At 41.9% G+C, this 20,126-nt stretch overlaps 1 protein-coding gene across 1 annotated transcript in view; it reads right to left on the bottom strand.

Annotated features, from left to right (window-relative positions):
- DLST (dihydrolipoamide S-succinyltransferase) overlaps positions 1–20,126 on the bottom strand; it is a 157,043-nt gene that overhangs the window by 76,891 nt on the left and 60,026 nt on the right. Inside the window, exon 4 of the mRNA XM_033951095.1 lies at positions 18,824–18,879. Coding sequence (XP_033806986.1) covers positions 18,824–18,879 — 56 coding nt within the window. The remainder of the gene's footprint in view (positions 1–18,823; positions 18,880–20,126) is intronic.

Below are 20,126 nucleotides of genomic sequence, written 5' to 3' on the forward strand. Positions count from 1 at the left end.
TATAATTTTCAAGTAATGAAAAAAATTATACTTCTTTAAACCGAACTAATAAATAATGGGTAAATTTATTACAAGATACTTGTAATAAGGGGGATTATGGTGGGAAGGATTGTTTAAACAGATTCAGGATTGTCATGGCAAACATTGTGTGGTTTTAGATAGACTGTGAACCTGCCAGGACTGATAGGGAAAATGCTCGAGTATCTGATTAACCCGTTTTGAGCTCCCTTGGGAGGACGGGCTAAAAATAAAAATCAATTAATAAATAAAAAAATATTTAAAGTTTTTAAAAAAATGGTGTTAAAACTTATGGCAAGGGTGTCTAGTCTTTGTAGACTGGATCACCCAATTTCTAAAATGGGTTTATAGTCAAGTCAACCTTTTTTCCTCCTTTTTGGGGGAAAAGAGGTCACCTTGGTTTATATTCAAGCCTATTCAGTATGTACTTGACAGCGTCCCAAAGAACAGATAGATTTCATATTGCTTACATTCAAGGTCTACCTTATTAAAGAACTAAGCCAGTATTGGACAGACCTGCACAGTCTGTGTTCCATATATGATGATTTAGTGTGGGATGGGCTGGGGTAAGCATCAATGTGAACTCCACTAATATAGAACAGGAGGATGTTACTGGCCAGACTTTACGGCAAACAACGGGATGGTTGGATAGGGTGGAGTGAGCTTGGACTTCAGCATTTGGAACCTAGGACAAGACCAGACTTTACAGTCTATGGCCCAGAAATATCAAAGAGAGACAAGTTAATCTAATCATGTATTTTTAATGAGTATAACTTATGGGCAGACTGGATGGACCGTTCAGGTCCTTTTCTGCCGTCATTTGCTATGTTACGATGTATATTACTAACTCTGCAGAATGATTATTTTCCCCACTTCTTTATTATTTTCAATACTTACAATAAGTGTAACAGTAAATATAACATTTTATACTCAAATATCTATTTCAAAATTAATCCTCCCTCCCTCCTAAACAATCACAATCTGCAGAATGATTTTTAATTTGAAAAAAAAATTGATCACATTACTCCTTATTTTCTTAAACTACACTGGCTTCCGATAAAGGCCAGGGTAGTTTTTCAAATTTTTATAAGGCGCTTTATGGTCTATTGCCATCTTATCTGATTGATCAATTTGCTTTCAATACATCAAGGCAGCCTTCACGGTTTTCTGCTTTTTTATATTGTAAGGGGCTGCTCTAAATTGAAATATGTGGAAAAGACGTTGGTTTTTCAGTCTGTTAACTAGGAGAAAAAACTAAGCCATAAAAGATGAGCATCTGTTGAACAGAAATGGAATGGAAAACAAATCTGAAAATGTTATAATACCCCTGTTTCGTTCTAAAGTACAGCCGCACCTTGAATACTGGTGTACAATTCCGGACGCCGTATCTCAAAAAAAAAATAGCGGAATTAGAAAAGGGCAACAAAATGATGAAAGGGATGGGATGACATCCCTATGAGGAAAGGCGAATGCAGCTAGGGCTATTCATTACTACTATTTATCATGCAGCACTATACATTTTGACATTTAATAGACGGTCCCTGCTTAGAAGAGCTTACAATCTAACTTGGAGAAACATGACATAGAGGGTTAGGAATGCAGAACCCAAGGTGAGAGGAGTTAGCAGATGAACGCACTCTCGAAGAAGTAGGCTTTTAACTGGGCCTTGAACACTGAACATAAGAACATAAGTATTGTCTCTGCCGGGGTCCATCGTGCCCAGCAGCCCTCCAAGTCCTTGACCTGAATTGTTTATGCCCTAATCCTGAAGTACCCTGTAGAGTACCCCTCTATCTATACCCTGTAATCCTTTCTCCTTCAAAAAGTCATCCAAGCCCTTTTTGAAACCCATTATTGCACTCTGTCCTATCACCTCTCCTGGAAGCGCATTCCAGGTGTCCACCACCCTCTTGAGTGAAGAAGTACTTCCTATCATTCGTCTTGAATCTGTCTCCTTTCAGTTTTTCTGAATGCCCTCTTGTTTTTGATGCCCCCACTAGCCTGAAGAATCTGTCCCTCTCCACCTTTCATGATTTTATAGGTCTGCCAGAGAAGGAGCCCGCCACAGGGATTTGGGCAGCTTGTTCCAAGCATACTGCGCAGCAAGATAGAAGGCAGAGGAAGAGAAGGGCACAGATAGGAGGGGCTTACCAGCTGAGCGGAACTCACAGGGGAGGATGAATGGGGGAACATAGGGGAAGGTAAGTGAAGAGAGAGAATGAGGGGCAGCTGAGTGAGTGCATTTGTAGGACAGTAAGAGGAGCTTGAATTGTAATCAGAAACGGATGGGAAGCCAATGAAGTGACTTTAGGAGAAGGGTAACGCGAGTATAGTGGCTCTCCCAGAATAGGAGTCGTGCATTAGAATTCTGGATGGATTGAAGGGGAGCAAGATTGCTTCTCTACTCTTTCCAAAAATACTAAGACTAGGGGGCATGCGATGAAGCTACTAAGTAATAGATTTAAAATAAACCGGAGAAAATATTTCTTTACATAACATGTAATTAAACTCTGGAATTCGTTGCCGGAGAATGTGGTGAAATCAGTTAGCTTAGCAGGGTTTAAAAAAGTTTTGAATAAATTCCTAAAAGGGAAGTCCATAGGCCATTATTGAGATGGCCTGGAGAAATCCATTGCTTATTCCTAGGATAAGAAGCATAAAATCTGTTTTATTTCTTAGGACCTGGGGTGGCCACTATTTGAAACAGTATACTGGGCTTGATGTATCTTCAGTCTATCCCAGTACAGCAATTCATATGTTCTTATTTAAGCAATTGGGGGGGGGGGGAATAAAGTGGATGCAATGTATCAAAAGATTAGGTTTCTTACCTCTGCTAATCTTCTTTTCTGGTTATCCTAGTGGGGATGTATAGCACGAAATGAGGTAAGAGATAGGTAGGGGCTATTCCCCAAACCGATTTAAAACAATACAAGAGAACTTGAACATTATTCAAGAACTTGAACATTGCTAACCAGTGCAGCAATCTGTAGTAGGGACTAACATGATCGCTTTTCTTCAATCCAAATATTAAACAGACGCCCATATTCTGCACTATTTTTAATTTTCTCACCATAGGTTGTGTATTTCTTCCAGCCTTCAACTCCTGCCGAAGGATATCCCCACAGGTGAATCTGCAGCAGTAGGGCACAACCCGCCCAAAAATCAAAGTAATCAACTAGAACTTAGGAAAAAAAAGCATGCGCAGAAGAAACAGCACCTATAGCTCAGGGGAGTGTCACAGGATATGAGCACAGGAGGAGGGGTCAGAAATTGGTTTTGAGTTCCCTACAGTTGAAGGCTGGAAGAAATACACAACCCTGTGGTGTAGATTCCAGAGGATATGTACAAGAATTATATATTTTTTTTGCCTATCCAAGGATCACTGGTTGTAAATACAGGTCCTTTCTGGATAGAACTTTGATGTTTCAAGCAAGTAAACAGCAGTCTTGGTTAGGCAATTATATCAATGGAGCCAGGTTGACTTATGGCGCATTTCGGAAAGAAATTAAGACTGCATTGTTTGACAGATTTATCTCCTAAACAGAAATCATTTTAAAATTAATAATTCTATTCTTGAGAAACATGTTGTACTTTTACTATTTCTATTCTGTAATTCGCTGATTGTCCAGTTCTCTTCTGTGTAAACCGCCTAGAAGTCGTATGATTGTGGCGGTATAGAAGAATAAAGTTATGTTATGTTATTTTACAGGAAATTTCCATTGTTCTCTTTATGTTAACCACACAGAATATGAGGTGTTTGCGGTATACAAATTGAGTGTTATTTTATTATTGACTGGACGAATATCCTATAGTGTTGGTGAAGGAAATAGTAGACCCCGGCGTATGATTTATGGACTTTGTTGTTGCTGTGGTTTTCAAATGTCAGCGAATTATCTAGAAATCCTTCTCAGCCGCGAATAGTGGGAATAACAGGTGCATTTAGCCTTTTTAAGATGATATTTATTAAGTACGATTGGTTGATTTAACACTGGACAGGATTAGCACACATCAGAGAAAGTATTTTTTCATCAAATGTTCAATTAAACTATGGAATTTATTGCTAGAAGGAAAAGTCCATTAATCATTAAATAGATTTGTGGAAAGCAATCACATAACCTTGACAGCAAACAAGGATTGATTTTCTCTGTGCAATCCAGCCAGCTATTTATGATTTGGGGTATGGTATCTCTTAAAGATTAGCTTTGGTGTAAATAGGAGATCTGAGGATTGAGCTTTAAAAAAAAAAAAGATTACATCGATTCAAAAAATGTATTTGTGTAACACTAACAGCAACTCTTACAAATTAGACATTTACGCACTTCCCTCTCCTTATGTCATATGCAGGGCATAGCTCTGAAGGCTACAAATGACCACATGTAATCACACATTGAAAATTTCCATCCAACCCTTCTTGTGAGGGTCTGAGTGTACACTGTCCGGCAGTCCTATGCTTACTATTATCTTTAAAACATTAGAAAATAAAACTCCAGCATTTTTATTCAGACTACTTATCCCATATTTTGTTAAAAGAACTTTAAGATCTAGTGAACGGAATCTCTTATCAATTCCTACTTTGAAAGTAATAGGCACAAGAAGACAATATATCTTTTCATGTACAGCCCCCCAGATCTGGAATGCGCTTCCTATGTTTTTACGGGAGGAGAAAGTGTTCGGGAAATTTAAATGCGAATTAAAAACCTTTCTGTTCAAGGATGCATTTGCAAATTAAGTAAAATTTTTTATACAGTGTTATTTTAGTAAATTATTTTTCAGCCAATTTTAACTTCCTTATGTGTTTTCCCTTTATGTTCTTTCTTTACTATAAAAAATGGAGTTCTTTCCCTTTTTACCCTTTTTTTTTTTTTTTACGTTATAATTGAGAAATTGTATGTAATGTTTTTGTTTCCCTTCATTTATATTTTATTGTACATCGCTTAGAAGTTTGATTAAGCGATTCAACAAGCAACCTAATAAACTTGAAACTTGAAACTTAGATTCACCACAGCTCATGCTTTTATTAAAAGAAGCAGCTTATATTACCTTTATTGGGCACAAAAATAGTTAAGTAGCTGACAGCAGAGAAGAGTACCTTATATACTTGATTATAAACCAAGATTTTGGGGCCAAAAAAATGGAGGTCAGTGCCCCCTTCCCGGACCTGTTGAAGGCCTCCACTGGGTCTGCTGTAATACCTGAAGGTCTAGCGTAGAGAATGACACGGTGGCGGTTTACCCGCGGCCACCGCATTTTAGCCGCGGGTCACCCGCCAAAAACGGGGAAGAAAACTAGCAGTCGCTGCAGCGACAGGGACAAGGCCATTCACCGCCCGCGGGGCGGTGAATGGTCTTGTCCCCGCAGTGAGGCATGAAGGATCGCGTGGTCCCCGCAGCTCACACCCGCCTGCCCAATCGATTCTAGTGTTTAGCCAGCTCTCTCCCTTCTCCTCACCTTAGTTTGTAGATTTTCTTTTTCGGCGACCCGCACACTATCAGAGAGCCGCGCACCCGCTGCTGCTCAGTTTCGATCTTCTGCTCTGACGCAACCGGAAACAGGAAGTTGCAGCAGAGCAGAAGATTGAACAATGAGCAGCCGCGCGTGCGCGGCTCTTTGGGAAAGCGTGCAGGTCGCCGAAAAAGAAAACCTATAAACTAAGGTGAGGAGAAGGGAGAGAGCTGGCTAAACACTAGGATCGATTGGGCAGGCAGGTAGTGGCTGCGGGGACCGTGCGATCGCTAGTGTTCCCGGCTCAAATTGGAAGGAGGGAGTGAAAGGGAAAAGGATTCTGGGCCAAGGGGATGAAGTCGGAAAGAAAAACCCACAGCAGGAAAGAAAGGGAAGGACTGGCAGGTAAGCCAGATGCTAGAAGCAGGGGGGGGGAAGAAAGAGGGAAAAAAGCTAGATGGGGTTGAAAAGAAGAGACACACTGGTATGGAAGAGGAAGATAGGGGAAATCTGGACACAGGAAGGTAACAGAAAGAGGGGAAATTATGTGCATGGGGCATAGGGACAGAAACATAAAGGGGACATGCCATGGGGATGGTATATGGACACAGGGGGGGCAATGACAGATACATAGGGGAGATATTAGAAATGGAGAAAATAGGAGCACAGAAGCGAGATGGTTTGTGGGGATGGGACAGGGACCGAGCTTGAAGGCTCCAGTGGCTTGCACAAATTACATTGTAACGTGCCATGAAAATAAGAGGAAGGAAGGTAGATAGGCCACGCGAGAGGAGCTGAAGGGTAGTAGAAAGGAACAGATGGTGAAGGAGGGAGGGAAGGGTGGTGGTGGAAAGGAATAGAACAGACATTGAAGGAGGGTGGAGAGGAACAGACCCCCACGGGAAATGTGGAAGACAGAGTGGGAAGAAGACAGATGCCAGACTATGCGGGAGCGGAGGGAAGAAGATGGGTGCTAGACCAATTGGCGGGGGGGGTTAAGGGAGAGGCACAGTAACAGCAAATGGAAGACGCAGAGAGAAGACAGACAGTGGATGGAAGGAATTCAATGAGAAGATGTGGAAAGCAGAAACCAGACAACAAAGGTAGAAAAAAAAATTCTATTTATTTTTTTTTTTTTTGCTTTAGGATAAAGTAGTATATTAGTTGTGTTGATAAAAATTTATAAACAAAGCCCTGCCAGCTGAACATCTCTTTCTCTAGTTCAGCAGCAGGAACTTTGATTTATAAGAAAGGAATAAGCTAAATATTACAGTACTAAGGCTTATATGGATGCTGCGGGGACGGTGACGGGGCGGTGAATGGGATGGCAGTGGCGGTGATGGGGCGGTGAAAGGGATGGCGGTGACGGTGATGGGGCGGTGAAGGGAACGGCGGTGACGGGGCGGTGCAGAGGATGGTGGGCCGGTGACGGGGACAGATTCAGAGTGCTTGGCAGATTTATGAGACTTTTCCCTAGAACTGCGCTTGTGTTTCACGGAAGCGCCCTCTGCGCCCTTAGATGCACTGGATGCTGCAATCATATCTCCAGTCGAATTGGAGGAAAGCGGGGCCTCTTCGGAGGAGGGGAGCGCTGAATTTGCACATGGTTCACCCCCCCTTGCAGTCCACAGGGCATGTGATACATGGCTGCGAATCCAGCAGCCATCCGCCGCAATTATGGCATGAATCTGTGCCATCCTGGCTTGAGGAGGCCATTTGTGAAGTTTAGAGCGAAAACGAAGTTCCTAAGCCCAAAAAATATACTTTTTAAAGTTTTAATGAAATTCCAAGATGGCTACCGAGGGTGCTGATTTTGCCCTAAAACGGCCCAGGAAAATCACAGGGAACCTGGGAAAACAATGATTTTTTGATTTTACAGGTGAAGGGACTAGGGCATGCAGGGAAACCACCCAAAACCCCCTTTCCAGGACCCCCCAAAATCACCAAACTCATGGGTACACAGATACTCACAGTGGCATGTGCTGCAATAGAAATCAATGACAAGCCAGCTAAACACAGAGCAAGAAAAGAGATCAGTAGCTCAGGAGCTGAGAAAACTGGATTTCAGACCTTCCCAGACACCCCAGACAGTGACTACCAGTACCTCTCAGGATAATTAGGGAAGATACGCCTCCATGGAATCGTACAGCCTGCGCTCTACCCCTTAGAGGACAAACCCGGGGCAAGATGACTCCCGATCCTGGAGACCCGATCTGACCTGCAGGCTGTCCAGGGAGCTTCCTGCAGTTTTACTAACAGGTAACCCCCTAGAAGCAGACAATATAAATGCAAAAGTCTGTAATATCCCACCAAAGGATGTCCCCACAGGGTGAATCCACAGCACTAGAGCAAGACCCACCAAAAACAAATTGAAGTGACTAGAATTTAAAAATTAATCATGAGCAGAAGAGACAAGACCCTGCAGCTAAGGCTGCAGGAAACTAGACTGGCATTCCAGGGGTGAGTAACAGGAGATGACTACAGAGGGAGGGGCTAGAGTTTGATTTTGAGTTCCCTGCAGTTCAAGGCTGAAAGAGATACATAGCTATCGTGTAAATTCCAAAGGTTATTGTACAAGAAGACTGGGATATAGTTATACTGGGCTATAATCTGTTCAGGAAAGACAGGGTAGGAAGAAATGGAGGGGAGTGGCCTTATATGTTAACGATCATATTAAAATCACAATTGTAGGATCTGCAGGGTAAGGAAGAGGCATTGTGGGTCAATCTGGAAAGAGGGAGTGGAAAATGAATTTACATTGGTGAGGGTGGTGGACATATGGAACGCGCTTCCGGAGGATGTGATAGGCCAGAGCACGCTACAGGGGTTCAAGGAAGGTTTAGATAGATTCCTAAAAGATAAGGGGATTGAGGGGTACAGATAGAAGTAGAGGTAGGTTATAGGAATAGTCAGGGACCACTTCACAGGTCATAGGCCTGATGAGCCGCCGCGGGAGCGGACTGCTGGGCGCGATGGACCTCTGGTCTGACCCAGTGGAGGCAACTTCTTATGTTCTTATATACAGGCTTCCTTCACAGACAGAAGTGAGCAGAAATTTAATAGAAGACATTCAGAATATAGCTGTAAAAGGGAAAGTATTACTAATAGGTGATTTTAGCATGCCAAATGTTGATTGGGGTATCCCTATTGTGAGATCCTCCAGAAGGGAGATTCTGGATTCTCTACAAGGAGAACTTTCCAAGCACTTGATAATGGAACCCACGAGGGATTGAGTCCATGCTGGATTACATTACATTACATTAGTGACTTATATTCCACCTTAACCTTGCAGTTCTAGGCGGATTACGAAAGAGGTAAACTGGACATTACCAGGAGAGTTACAGGATTAGGTATTAATTACAGGATCAGAGATAATTAAGGCACTGCACTAGTTATTCTTGACAAATTTTCTGAATGTCAGGGTTTCTATTTCTCTTTGGAAGGTTTTGTAATCAGGTGATATCAGTAAGTTGGAGAGATGATGGTCAAGTTTTGCTGCCTAAGTTGCTAGTAGGCCATCATAAATCATCTTGCATAGTGTGCCTTTGATTTGGGGTGGGGGGTGAGTAAATGGGGTCCAAGTTTTTTTTGGCCTGGTTGAGTTGTTCTGGATGAGGCCATCATTCATGTAGTTGGGGGCAGCACCATTTAGGACTTTGAATAGTAGACAGTAGAATTTGAATAATATTCGTGCTTGCACTGGGAGCCAGTGTGAGTCTAGGAATGCAGTGGAGATGTGGTCAAATTTGCTGAGCGAGTAGATCAGTCTGAGGACTGTGTTTTGTACGGTCTGGTAGGGAAAGGATGTTGCAGTAGTCTAGAAGTCCCAGATTTAGGGAATGCACCAGGAGTTGGAATTGTTCCCCAAGGAATTTTCAAATTTGTCGTAGGTTGCGCATGACTGTGAAGGATTTCTGGATGGTCTCGTTGATTTGTAGCTGCATGGTACAACATCTGTTTATCATCATCCCAAGACATTTTAAGGCGAGTTGTATGGGGTGTTTGATGAAGTTTATTTCTATTTCTGTTATGGTTGGAGTTTTGTCTTTTTCGAGCAGTAAGAATTCTGTTTTGTCTGTGTTCAGCTTTGGCTTGTGATCTTTCATCCATTTTTCAACTGTCTGTGTACGTTTAGTGACCAACGAAATTTGCCAACCCGATGCTCAAAACGGTTCACAGTATGGTTTTCCATGCGATCGTACATACTCTGATTCTGGCATGCATATGAGGTCATTAATATTAAAACAAGAGTGTGTGTGAGTGAGTGTCACCATGCCCCCCCCCCCCCGACTTTTGTGCAGCAGTTGCTGGGCTAGCTTTTGAGACCCACACGCTGATACTGTGTTGCCTTTTTGCGGCATACTTTGTTTTGCAGCCGCAGCTCTTTACTTTTGAAAGTTTATTTATTTGCTTTTTGCACTTTCATATACTGGTTTGTCCTGCTGCTTGGTTATGTATTGCCTTCTGGCGCTATTTCGTCATTGGCTCATTTTTCTTTTTAAGCCTTCTGCTACTATTTCACTTTAATTGTTCACATTATTAGTATTCACAGTTTTTTACCATTTAAATCTTGTTTTAGAGTATTTTACCAGTCTACATTAAGGGCAGCATTTTTAGTATTCAACATTCTTGTTTTTCATCTCCGTTTAAAATGTGTTTTAAAATCGATTCTTAGTATTTTGCCTTGCCTGATATGGTGTCACTTTCTATTTTATCATTATTATTTATTTCTTTATTTTTTTTTTATTTCTATTTTGCTTATACCTTCTTTTGTATTTCAGTATTATGCTTACTTTGATATGTTAGACTCAAAGGCACCCAACTCATAACTTCTTAAAGAAAAAGGCAATAGTAATTCACAGTCTCAATATATAAGGGATTACAAACCTTATATACTTAAACCTTTTTCAATTGCAAAATCTCTCACCTCCCCACTCAATAAATCTTCATAGTGGGTGGCTTTACACCTCCTCTCGTCATTGGATCCTTATATTTTCTTAAACTTTTTTTGTGCTTGTATTCTTTATAATTTTTTATATAATTTAATGTTTAAATACTTAAATAGTTCATAAATAGTGGCTAAAATAAATTTACTTAGCTTTAGATCAGCTCAATTTCTGGTCTCAGTTCATAGAACGGGGGATAATAACTTTAATAATAATAATAATAACAACAACTTTATTCTTGTATACCGCATTACCATGGAAGTTCTATGCGGTTTACAGATGAAGAGACTGTACATTTACAGCAAAGTTACATTTTCGGCGATGCTACGTTTACATTTTTGGCGATGTTACATTTACGGTGAAGTTATTTTACAGCTAGGTTACATTTGCAGAGAAGTTACATTTGCTGTGAGTTACATAGAGCGGTGTTACATACAGCAGAGTTACCTAAGGCGTAGAAACATACTGCGGTGTTCGATAAGGCAGAGCAGAGGCATTTAGTATGGGGTGTAACGAAGACAGGGTCATTAGTTGGATAGAGTGATCCATTTTGTTAAGCCATTTAGTGGCTGACAGGATTGGAGGAGTCGGAGAGTCTGGAGGTAAGTCAAGGTCAGAGGAGGAGGACAAGGAAGAGGGGGGGAGAAGTTAGAGGAATTTGTCAAACAGGTAGGTTTTGATTAACTTCCTGAACATTTGGTAGGGGGGGGAGAGTTGGAGATGAGGGCTGTGAGGCATTTGTTCCATTTGCCCGCTTGGAATGCTAGGGATCTGTCAAGGAATTTCTTGTAGAGGCAGCCCTTCAGGGAAGGAAAGGAAAACAGGTAGGTGTTTCGTGTACGAGAGGGGCCTGCAATTTCAAGGTGCTCAGACAGGTAGATTGGAGAAGAGCCTGCTAAGATTTTGTAGCAGAGGCAGGCGAATTTAAAGATGATCCTTGCCTCCACCGGCAGTGGAGTTTAGTGTAATAGGGGCTAACGTGGTCATATTTTTTGAGGCCAAAGATGAGGCGGACAGCAGCATTTTGAACTATTCTTAAACGTTTGATGGTGTTCTTATAGGATCCCAGGTATATGATGTTACAATAGTCCAGTATGCTTAAGATTAGTGACTGGACCAGAAGTCGGAAGGAGAGGTGGTCGAAGTGGCGTTTAATGGCGCAAAGTTTCCAGAGGGAGCAGAAACATTTTTGACCTGGGCACTGGTTTGATCTTCGAAGGTCAAGCATCTGTCTAAGAGGACTCCAAGGATTTTTATGGTGGGGTTGATAGGATAGTCTAGGCCGTTCAATTTCAGGGAAGTGTTTGTTAGTTTATGGGTAGGACTTGCCAGCTAAGTAAATTTATTTTAGCCACTATTTATGAACTATTTAAGTATTTAAACATTAAATGATATAAAAAATTATAAAGAATACAAGCACAAAAAAAGTTTAAGAAATTAAGAAAATATAAGGATCCGACGACGAGAGGAGGTGTAAAGCCACCTACTTTGATATGTTGTTATATTTCCCTTTGTCTGCCTAGTACCATACTGTTTACTAATGTTTTTATATTGTTTTAATATGATCTTAATTCCTCTTTTACAGTACATGTTGTGATTTGGAATTGTTTTGTGGGCACTGACCAACTTCATACTAACATCCTGGTATAGTACTTACTGCATCCTATTTTGTTTTTTTATGCCATTATATTTTATTGCATTTACTGCAAGTTTTTTTTAAATTTTTATTATGTATGTTTTAGGACTCCTGATGCAGGCTCACTCTCACTCGCCGACACACATTTGTTTAAATGATTTCGTGTATAGACCGTATTGGTTGCCATTAAAGTGTGGTTCATTTGAAGACCTGGTCCTCTGCTGTTTCCTTTGGACTGCTTGGGTTTTGTGCAGAGTGGATTTCTTCTCTGTTGTTTTGCTCTTCACAGCTGAAGCAACAGAAGCGAGACTGCAGAAGACAAAAGCAAGTAGAGCTGGAGCTGTGGTAAACTTTGATCGATTTTCAAAGTCAATTTGACCGGGTGACCAGAGAACTGGATAAAAGGAATATGCTAGATGTGGTCTATTTAGGATTTTAGAAAAGCCTTTGACAGTGTTCCACAAAGGAATCTAATAAATAAATTGAGTGCCCTCACAAAGTGACGGGCTGGGTCAGGAACTGGTTGAGTGGAAGACGACAGAGGGTAGGTCAATGGAGCTCTCCCTGAGGAAAGAGATGTCACCAGTGGTGTGCCTCAAGGTTGGGTTCTTGGGCCTGTTCTTTTTAACATTTTTGTAAGCGATATTGTTGAAGGGCTATCTGGTAAAATTTGCCTCTTTGCAGACGATACCAAAATCTGCAATAGAGTAGACACCCCTGAAGGTGTGAACAACATGAGGAAGGACCTAGCGAAGCTTGAAGAATGGTGTGAAATTTGGCAGCTAATATTTAATGCTAAGAAATGCAAGGTCATGCATTTGGGCTGCAAAAACCCAAGGGAACGGTACAGTTTAGGGGATGAGGAACTTTTGAGAATGAAAGAGGAGTGAGACTTGGGTATGATACTATGTGATGATCTTAAGGTGGCCAAACAGGTTGAAAAGGCAACTGCACAGGAAGTGACAAACTCTGCCACAGATGGCGGGTTGACTGAGAAGCTCCGCAAGCCTAGCGATTCATAATAATCCACACAGGAGTGTGCCATAATGAAATGGGCTCGGTGCCTCAAACCAGTGGGCAACAGGCAGTTTGCTACAAATACTCATAGCAATTTTTTTAGGTACATCAGAAGCAGAAAACCTGTGAGGTAATCTGTTGGATGACCAAGGAGCGAAAGGGGTGCTCAGGGAGGATAAAGCCATAGCTGAAAGATTGAATGAATTCTTTGCTTCAGTCTTTACAGAAGAAGATGTACAAGATCTACTTGAACCAGAGATGGTTTTCAAGGGTGATGATGTGGAGGAATTGAAAGAAATCTCGGTGAATCTGGAAGATGTACTGAGCCAAATCGACAAGTTAAAAAGTGATAAATCGCCAAGACCGGATGGTATACATCCCAGGGTACTAAAAGAACTCAAACATGAGATCGCTGACCTGCTGTTAGTGATCTGTAACCTGTCGCATATTCATTGGTGAAATCCTGAAAACCCGACTGGATTGTGGCCCTCAAGGAGGGACTTTGAGATCCCTGACCTAGAGCGGTTAGCACCCAAGAAAAAGATCTGGGTCTCATTGTAGACAATACAATGAAACCTTCTGCCCAATGTGTGGCGGGGGACAAAAAAAAGCAAATAGGATGCTTGTTATTATTAAAAAAGGGATGGTTAACAAAACTAAGAATGTCATAATGCACCTGTATTGCTTCATGGTGCGACCTCATTTGGAGTATTGCTTTCAATTCTGGTCTCCTTATCTCAAGAAAGATATAGTGGCGCTAGAAAAGGTTCAAAGAAGAGCGACCAAGATGGTAAAGGGGATGGAACTCCTCTCGTATGAGGAAAGACTAAAATGGTTAGGGTTCTTCAGCTTGGAAAAGAGATGGCTGAGGGGAGATATGATTGAAGTCTACAAAATCCTGAGTGGAGTAGATTTTTCACTCCGTCAAAATTACAAAGATTAGAGGACACTCGAAGTTACAGGGAAATACTCTTAAAACCAACAGGAGGAAATTTTTTCTCACCCAGAGAATAGTTAAGCTCTGGAACGCGATGCCAGAGGATGTGGTAAGAGCGGATAGTGTAGCTGGTTTTAAGAAAGGTTTTGACAAGTCCCTGTAGCAAAAGTCCATAGTCTGTTATTGAGAAAGACATGGGTGAAGCCACTGCCCTATATTGGTAGCATAAAATATTGCTACACCTTGGGGTTTGTCCAGGTACTAGTGACCTGGATTGGCCACCGTGAGAACGGGCTACTGGGCTTGATGGACCATTGGTCTGAACCAGTAAGGCTTATGTTCTTATGTTGGGTTTAGGGATTTGATGAGGGGCTCCTGTGGGGTCTGGGGATTGCTGTTGGGGTGATGGTGTGGTTTTTTTCATTGGGCATATGGAGATTTCTCCTTCCTCTGGTAACTAAGGGGTACCTGTTTTGTTTTCGTTAGCCCTTGGGTTAGGTGGCCTACCTATGTGGACTGGGACTTGGGAGGGGTGGGGGGATGGGGTGGAAACATCTTAGAGCCCGAGGATAGTCCGGAGTGGGGTGGGGGGATTGCTTCCGTGGATTTTGGGGGTACCAATCAAGTGTCTTGCTGGTCTCGTTGTTGGAAATAGCTAATTAGGGTGCCTGATGAGCTTCAGCTCTTGTCCTTTAATGTAAGGAGCCTAAATGTTGCTGCAAAGCAACATCCACTGTTTAGGGAGGCATGCCATTTCCATGTACACATTCTCTTTCTTCAGGAAACTCACCACTGGTCTCATCACGAATGAGCACTGGGGCATTCCCTTCACACTGAGATTTATTTGACTTCAAATGAGGAGAATAAAAAAACAAAAGGTGTAGCTATAGCCATAACGACTGAAGTACACACGGAAAGCAGGTCATTCGGGATGGGGAGGGCAGGTCTCTTATTCTGGTTTTTCAAATTTATGGAGAGTGGTATACTTTGGTGAATGTTTATGCACCAAACGAGCATCAACACATCTTTTATCGAAAGCTGGAGGTGCAAATACAGAGCTGCATGGAGGGGACACTAGTTATAAGCGGGTACTTTAATATGACCCTAGATCCGCTCTTAGATAACTCGAATCCTCATGTATAGTATGGAAAAGTGGACAGGGAGGTCCTGCGGTCTCTGTTGTGTCACTGGGATCTTTCTGTCCTGTGGCGCATAGCACATCCGATGGCAAGGGATTATACGCATTTGTCCCCACTACATAGATCTGTGGCTGGGAGAGCCGGGATTGTTGTCATGCATGAAGTCAAATTGGGAGTAGTACGCTTTCAAACCATTCCCCGGTGGTTCTTTGTCTGGAGGGCCGGGGAGAACTCCGGCCTAGGCCACCCTGAAGACTAAATGATAGTCTGTTGGTGGATGCTGCCAAAGTGGAACGTTTGCAAAAAGAGAAAAAGTTGAGTATTAACCTTCAATGATGTTAATGGGATTCACCCTAGTTTGCTCTGGGAGGCCTTAAAGGTAGTTATGCAAGGACGTATAATTGTGCTGGCTGTGCAGGAGAAACGTGCTAGACTGAAAGGAGAACAGCCTCTTCGGGAGGCTATTTTACAGCTAGAACTCCAGGGAAAACACGGCGAATTGCCTCAAGGAGACAGGGAACGATTACATGCCCTTCGGGTGCAGGTCAAATCGTTGAAACTGGCTGACGTAGTTCGGGCTTTAGAGAAAACTAAGCAGTGATATTTCGAATTCGGCAATAAGCCAAGCCGTCTCCTAGTCCATAAACTCAAAAAATGGATGTGGCGGAATTTTATCTCTTCTATTAAGACGGGGGAGGGATGGGTTTTGCAGGCCACCATGGAGATAGGACAGGAATTTTGGGAATATTATCGAAAGTTATATCAGAAGGGGGGGATCGGCGACCCCTGTTGGAACTTTGGGATTATTTAGCTCAGGTGGAAATGCTCTCTCTCACAGAGGGGGAGGCAGCCCAGTTGTCCCTTCCAGTAACTTTGCAAGAGGTGCAGGAAGCGATTGCGGCCCTCCTGGCGGGAACTTCACCGGGGCTGGATGGTTACACCAATACTTTTTATAAATGCTTTCAGGAAGTCCTTGCCCCTGTCTTGGTCAGGGTTTTCAATGCCCTGGGGGAGGAGCCGATCTTACCACAGACTTGGCGTTTAGCAGCAGTAACCTTGCTATTTAAGCCGGATAAGAATAATATGGAATGTAGATCTTAGAGGCCGATCTCACTTCGGAATACTGATTATAAAATTTTCACAAAATTTTTGGCTCAACGGTTACAGTGGGTGTTGCCCCATTTGATCCATGATAATCAAGCAGGATTTATCCATCAATGCCAGGCCTTTGATAATATTAAGACGGCCCTTCACTTGATTTGGCATGTACAGCAGCACAAAATACCAGTATTGGTGCTCTCCTTTGATGCTGACAAGGCCATTGATAGGGTTAGTTGGGAATTTTTATTTGAGGTCTTGGTGAAACTGGGGTTTACGGGGCAATTTCTAGAGTGGATCCATCTTCTTTATACTGAGCCCTTGTCTCAATTTAAGGTGAATGGCTTTTGACGGATCCCCTTGAGTTGGAAAGAGGAACAAAGCAGTGGTGTCCTTTGTCGCCACTTTTATTCGCGATAGCAATGGAACCTTTAGCATGTCGGATCTGGCAGGAGAAGGCGATTCGAGGACTGGATGTGAGAGATCATTCATATAAGCTATTGCTTTTTGCCAACGATGTCCTTTTATTTCTCAGGGACCCTGAGGAGTCTTTTCTGGCTCTTTTGCAGGTATTGGAGAATTGTAGTCAAGTTTCCAAGTTAATATGTCCAAGTCTGAAATTTTGAATCTTTCATTTAACTACAGTCAGGTAGGTCAACTCCAACAGCGATATCCCTTTCGTTGGGAACAGAAGTCTATCAAATATTTGGGGGTTCGATTAAGGCCTTCCATGCTATACAAGGCAAATTTTCCAGTCCTCCAGCAGCATTTATTTCAGGATTTGGAGGCCTGGGAGAGTATGACGATGGGATGGCTGGAACGCATAGAAGCTGTGAAGATGATGTTATTGCTCCAGTTACTTTATTTCTTTATGGCGCTGCCTATTGCAATCCCAGAGGTCTTTTTCGGGCATTGAACAGAAAGGTTTTCGCCTATATTTGGAGGCATAAGCCACCCAGGTTACGGCGGTCAGTGCTCTATCAAGCTAAAAAGCAAGGAGGGATGGGAGTCCCCAACTTTTTCCTCTATCACCAGGTGGCTTTATTACAGGAGGTAGCGGTTTGGACGGGATATGTGGATCAGCCCTGGTTGCATTTGAAGAAGGTTGCATTGTGGAGACTCCCCTGGGCTCCACTGTGGTTGCATTGTGGAGACTCCCCTGGGCTCCACTGCGGATATTACATTCTCATCTTATGGTTAGTATTCCTTTCTTAAAGGCCATTTTGTCGACTTTGTATAAAGTACATAGTAAAATGTTTCCGGAACGCTTATATTTTGCTCACCCTCCCTTCAGCCTTTTGTATAATTTTGGGCCGGGAGGAGGATACTATCCGGTATCGGTGGGTGCAGGCGGGAATAAGGACAGTAGAACAGTTATGACAGGAAGGAGAAGTGGTTTCCTTTGATTTCTTACGAGAGGAATTTGGCCTGCTGCACTCTGATGTGTTATCTTATGTGCAATTGAGGCTTTGTGATAGGATGTTGGGGGAGCAGGTGGGGATGATTTCTGGGATTATTGTTGCTATTGTTCATCATTGTACAATTTTTAGTATGTTTATATTAGCATGTTCATTCTTTGCTGGTGTTCAATTTGGGACCGTTATGGTCCCTTGTATTTTGAAAAATTGAATAAACATTTATACACACAGAAAAAAGGAAACTGCAAAAGCTAGAAGGATGCTAGGGTGCATAGGGAGAGAAATGGGAGAAAAAGGAGATACTGATGTCCTTGTATAAGACTCTGGTAAGACCTCATTTAGAATATTGTATACAATTCTGGAGGCTGCACCTTCAAAAAGATATAAAAAAGATGGAGTCGGTCCAGAGGAAGGCTACTAAAATGGTGCGTGGTCTTCGTAATAAGGTATATGGTGACAGACTTAAAGATCTCATTATGTATACTTTGCAGGAAAGGCGGGAGAAGGGAGATTTAATGGAGATGTTTAAATATCTGTGTGTCATAAATGCAGATGAGGTGAGTCTCCAATTGAAAGGAAGCTCTGGAATGAGAAGGGATTAGGATGAAGTTAAGAGGTGATAGGCTCATGAGTGATCTAAAAAATACTTTTTTACAGAAAGGGTGGTAGATGTGTGGAAGTTTCCCAGTAGAGGTGGTAGAGATAAAGAAGTGTCTGAATTCAAGAAAGCATGAGACAGGCACGTGGGATCTCTTAAGGAGAGTAGGAGATGCTGCCTTCATGTTTCTATGAGTTTTTAAAATCTATTCTTGAAGTTTCATAGAATCAATATTAGTATTACTTTTTAATGTTTAATACCCAGTCTGAACAAGAAGTCAAGGTGGTTTAAGCTTGAAGTCTTTTGGTGGCTTTCAGAGCTCTCTCATATTCACACTGCAGCCCTTTACATGAAAAAGTTTGGAGCTCACTGAAGGGCCCTGTTCTACTACTTCCCTCCCCCTTGAATTAACTGCTAGCTTTAGCTCTGCTCTTCCATTTCATCAGCAGAGTTAACAGGAGATGAGCTGCTAATCAGCTCATCTGTAAGTATAGCTGGAGAAAGGGGAGACCTCTAGGTTTATGGGTCATTATCTCCCATTATGTACTCTGTAAGCTGAAAAAAAGCCACTTACTGCATACTGCTGTGGTTCGGAAAAATCGAACCTTGACAAGACTGGTTCCATGTTCCCTGCACAGAGGGGAAAAAAAAGGAAGATAAAGCATATCTGTACAATTCAGAGAAATGTATAATTACAGCCCTGTCAACACATTCCCATTGCACCCTAAGCAGCCTCCCAAGACCAGGTCGTGCAAAACCTCTCATCATACATTGCTATTGGTATGCCTCTCTTCTCTTACCTCTAACATCCTGGACACACATGATCAGTCCTGCTGAAAAACCGTTCGCACATGTGACCCTCAACATCTCTAATGATATCAGCAGCTTTTGCCAAGTGTGATATTTGGTCATTTCAACCTCACATGTGACAGGGCAAACTCAATGTCTTTTAACATCCAAGACAGTCCCTGCTCTGAAGAGCTATGCTTCTTTTCACATTTTGACACTGTGATCGGTAATTCCCCTTCCTCTCTTACCTATTCTCTTCATGACTTTCTCTGATAGGAAAGCAAGGAAAACAGCAAAGGTGACCTGAGCTGTTCAATTTCTTTATTATATATTGAGACTTGAAATGAATGTGTTTTGGCCCAAGGGCCTACTTCAGGAGTCTAAAATTGAAATAAAAGAAACAAATATGTTCAAAGTCACATAAAATATACACTATCAATATTAATGGTGAAAACATGAATATAAACCACTAATGTAAAAAACCTTAAGTTCTTAATATTGTTGAAAAAGTATAATGAGTCAAACAAGAAAAGGGAAGAAAACTTGCCTTAATGAACAGCAAACAAACAAACAAGCAAGTGAGATGTCATAAAACAACCAAAGGGTACATTTATTAATATAGAAGTCCTAGTATGTCCCATCCCGACTAGGATCCCAGTTTCAGCTATCCGGAATGCCTTCTTCAGGGGACTAATCGAGCTTGGCCAGTACTTGTTTACTCAATTAGTCCCCTGAAGAAGAATAACAGTTTATATACCGCAGGACTGTGAAGTTCTACGTGGTTTACAATGATTAGAAAAACTACCGACTGAGTAGAATTAACATAGTTACAATCTATTGATTAACAGCATTCCAGATAGCTGAAACTGGGATCCTGGTCGGGACATACTAGGACTTCTATATTAATAAATGTACCCTGTGGTTGTTTTATGACATCTCACTTGCCTTTTTTGTTTGTTTGAAAAAGTTTAATAGACATTTAAAAGGAAATAATATTTTCATACATCTTTAGACAGCACAAATGTGTTTCGGACCAGACAAAATACAAATACAAAAAATGTACACCTGAAAAATATGTTAAATAGTGA

The sequence above is a fragment of the Geotrypetes seraphini genome, chromosome 7, assembly GCF_902459505.1.
Source record: "Geotrypetes seraphini chromosome 7, aGeoSer1.1, whole genome shotgun sequence".
NCBI lineage: Eukaryota > Metazoa > Chordata > Amphibia > Gymnophiona > Dermophiidae > Geotrypetes > Geotrypetes seraphini.